This window comes from Eimeria mitis, genomic scaffold (genome assembly GCF_000499745.2).
Source record: "Eimeria mitis Houghton genomic scaffold, Emh_scaff2953, whole genome shotgun sequence".
NCBI lineage: Eukaryota > Apicomplexa > Conoidasida > Eucoccidiorida > Eimeriidae > Eimeria > Eimeria mitis.
In genome coordinates, this window is record NW_013571295.1 from 2,126 (window position 1) to 4,651 (window position 2,526).

At 48.9% G+C, this 2,526-nt stretch overlaps 2 protein-coding genes across 2 annotated transcripts in view; one reads left to right on the plus strand and one right to left on the minus strand.

Moving 5' to 3' along the window:
• The window catches only part of EMH_0060640 (uncharacterized protein), a gene marked incomplete at both ends in the record, with an annotated part of 1,003 nt that extends 286 nt beyond the window's left edge, over nt 1-717 (minus strand). The window contains one exon of the mRNA XM_013497816.1: nt 44-717. Within this exon, the coding sequence (XP_013353270.1) occupies nt 44-717 (674 nt within the window). The remainder of the gene's footprint in view (nt 1-43) is intronic.
• Nucleotides 718-872: 155 nt separating this feature from the next.
• The window catches only part of EMH_0060650 (uncharacterized protein), a gene marked incomplete at both ends in the record, with an annotated part of 2,545 nt that continues 891 nt past the window's right edge, over nt 873-2,526 (plus strand). Inside the window, 3 exons of the mRNA XM_013497817.1 lie at nt 873-1,074; nt 1,218-1,255; nt 1,909-2,148. Of these exons, the coding sequence (XP_013353271.1) occupies nt 873-1,074; nt 1,218-1,255; nt 1,909-2,148 (480 nt within the window). The remainder of the gene's footprint in view (nt 1,075-1,217; nt 1,256-1,908; nt 2,149-2,526) is intronic.

A 2,526-nucleotide genomic window follows, 5' to 3' on the forward strand; every position in this document is an offset into this window, starting at 1 on the left:
TGTGTTTGTTGCTGCATTCCACTGCTTGACGCCCTGTACATACACCCCAGAGTTGATGGCCAGAATGCCGCTTTGCTGCTGCTGCAGCTGCTGCTGCTGCTCCCCATCAGCTCCTGCTGCTGCTGCTGCTGCTGCTGCTTCTGCTGCTGCTGCTTGCTTCGACTCAAAACCTGTGTACCCTGAGAGGGCCCGGGTGTATGCCCAGGAGGGGCCCCTCTGGGGGGGCCTCCACTCTCCCTCTCCTATCATCTTATTGAGGTCTTCAGTCTCCTGCTGCTGCTGCTGCTGCTGCTGCTGCTGCTGCTGCTGGTGCAGGTGCTGCAGCACCGCCTGGTTGAGCTTCTCTGTATCCAAAGGCGTCATATAGTCTGCTTCTGCTGCTGCGTAGTCCTGCTGCTGCTGCTGCTGCTGCTGCCATTCTGGGTTCCCGTATAGCTGCTGCTGCTGCTGCTGCATAAGCAGCTGCTGCTGCTGCTGCTCCTGCTCCCATTGCTGCTGATCTACCCAGTGGCGTTCCTCCATATCCTGCTGCTGCTGCTGCTGCAGCATCTGCTGCTGCTGCTGCTGCTGCTGCTGCTGGTTGGGGGCCATGGTTTGCATGTATTGCTGCTGAGGAGAGAAGCCAGAGATGTCTTCTGTCGATACACCCCGGGGGCTCACGAACTGCGGGCTGCTGCTGCTGCTGCTGCGGCCGCTTCTGCTGCTGCTGCTGGCCATTCTTTTAATATAAAACAGAGGTACCGGCCTGTATAACAAACAGCAACAGAAACACAAACAACTGCAACATATAAAAAAACAGCAGCCGCAGCAGCAGCAGCAGCAGCAGCAGCAGCAGCAGCAGCAGCAAGGAGGGTACACAGAAGCCGACAGAGATGCAACGAAGGGAAGGAGGCACTGCTGCAGCAGCAGGAGCTCGACTCGCAGCAGCAGCAGCAGCAGCAACAGCAGCAGCAGCAGCAAGAGCAGCAGCAACAGCAGCAACAACAGCAGCAACAGCAGCAGCAGCAGCAAGCGCAGCAGCAAGGACGGCAGCAAATACCGTACAGCTGCAGCAGCAGCTGCGTGTATTTGTGTGTGAGCTGTCGAGGTTGTTGAGGCCGCTCAATATTTTATTTAATTTGTTTTCTCCTTAAGAAGAAAAACAAAAAAAAAAAAAACAACAGCAGCAGCAACGAAGGAGAGTGAGTGAGTGGTGTTGCTGCGCGGTGTATGTACAGCTGTATGTATCGAGAGGGGTTTATATAAAGGGATTAAGGTAATTATAAATGCATATTTATAAATATAAACTCACTGGAAATGAATAAATGAATTAATTAGGGTTTTATCGATGCCTTTTGCGGCAGACAGAGAGAAAAAAGAAGAGAGAAAGTACAGCCGTTGTTTGTGTATCGGTACGCAGAGCTGCCTATACACCTGAGATCCTCAACAAAGAAATACAAAAAGGGAATATAAACTCATGAAAGGAAAAGAAATAATAAAATAAACCAAAATGATGAGCTGCAGATGAAGAACAACACTCAACAGATACTACTAGCGAGCTGCAGCAGCAGCAGCAGCAGCAGCAGCAGCAACAGCAGCAGCAGCAGCAGCAGCAGCAGCTAGAACCGGCCTCGATCCGCAGCACAGCTCAGCGTGGTCTTCTTTCTTCTTTTTCTTTTTCTTTTTCTTTATATTTGTTTATTTTATTTAATTATATTCATTCTTCTTATTTATTATAAATTCACTAACAACAAGCCAACCCTACACGAGCTATACAGCCTGTTCTTGCTGCTGCTGCTAGCTGCTGCTGCTGCTGCTGCTGCTGCTGCTGCTGCTGCTGCTGCTGCTGGCTGTGTGTGTTTCGGCTGCAGCTGCTCTGTCTCCTCCTCATAAAATATAAAAAAGAGAAGAAGACGGCAGCTCCTTCAGCAGCAGCAGCACATCCCCCACGACCGCCCTGAGCAGCAGCAGCAGCAGCAGCAGCAGCAGCAACAGCAGCAACAGCAGCAACAACAACACGAGCAGCGACAGCAGCACCACCAGCAGCAACACCACTACCACCGCCACCACCACCAACCCCAGCACCACCAACCCCAGCAGCAACAGCAGCAGCAGCAGCAGCAACAGCAGCAGCAGCAGCAGCAGCAGCAGCAGCAGCAGGAGAGTTGTGTTGCTTGCAATGGAAGAATCTGGGGGTAACGGGCCAAAGCTGCTGCTGATAGCGACATTAGTGGTGGGGTGTTTGCTTCCTCTGTCTCCTTTTATATTTCACATAAAAACCCTAAACCCTCATCCTATATTTTTTCCTTTATTTTGTTTAGTTAGTGCTGCTCTTTGTTGTGTTTTTGTTTATTCTATATTAAGGTGTAGAGAAGCAAACGAAGAAGAACAAAGAGAAAGGAGACAGAGATATATACGCAGACACCACCTGTCTATACACCCCAATAAACACTCAAGAAGAAATATATAAATACATTTATTTATTTATTTATTTATTTATTTATTTATTTAGTTTATTTATTTATTTATTTATTTATTTATTTATTT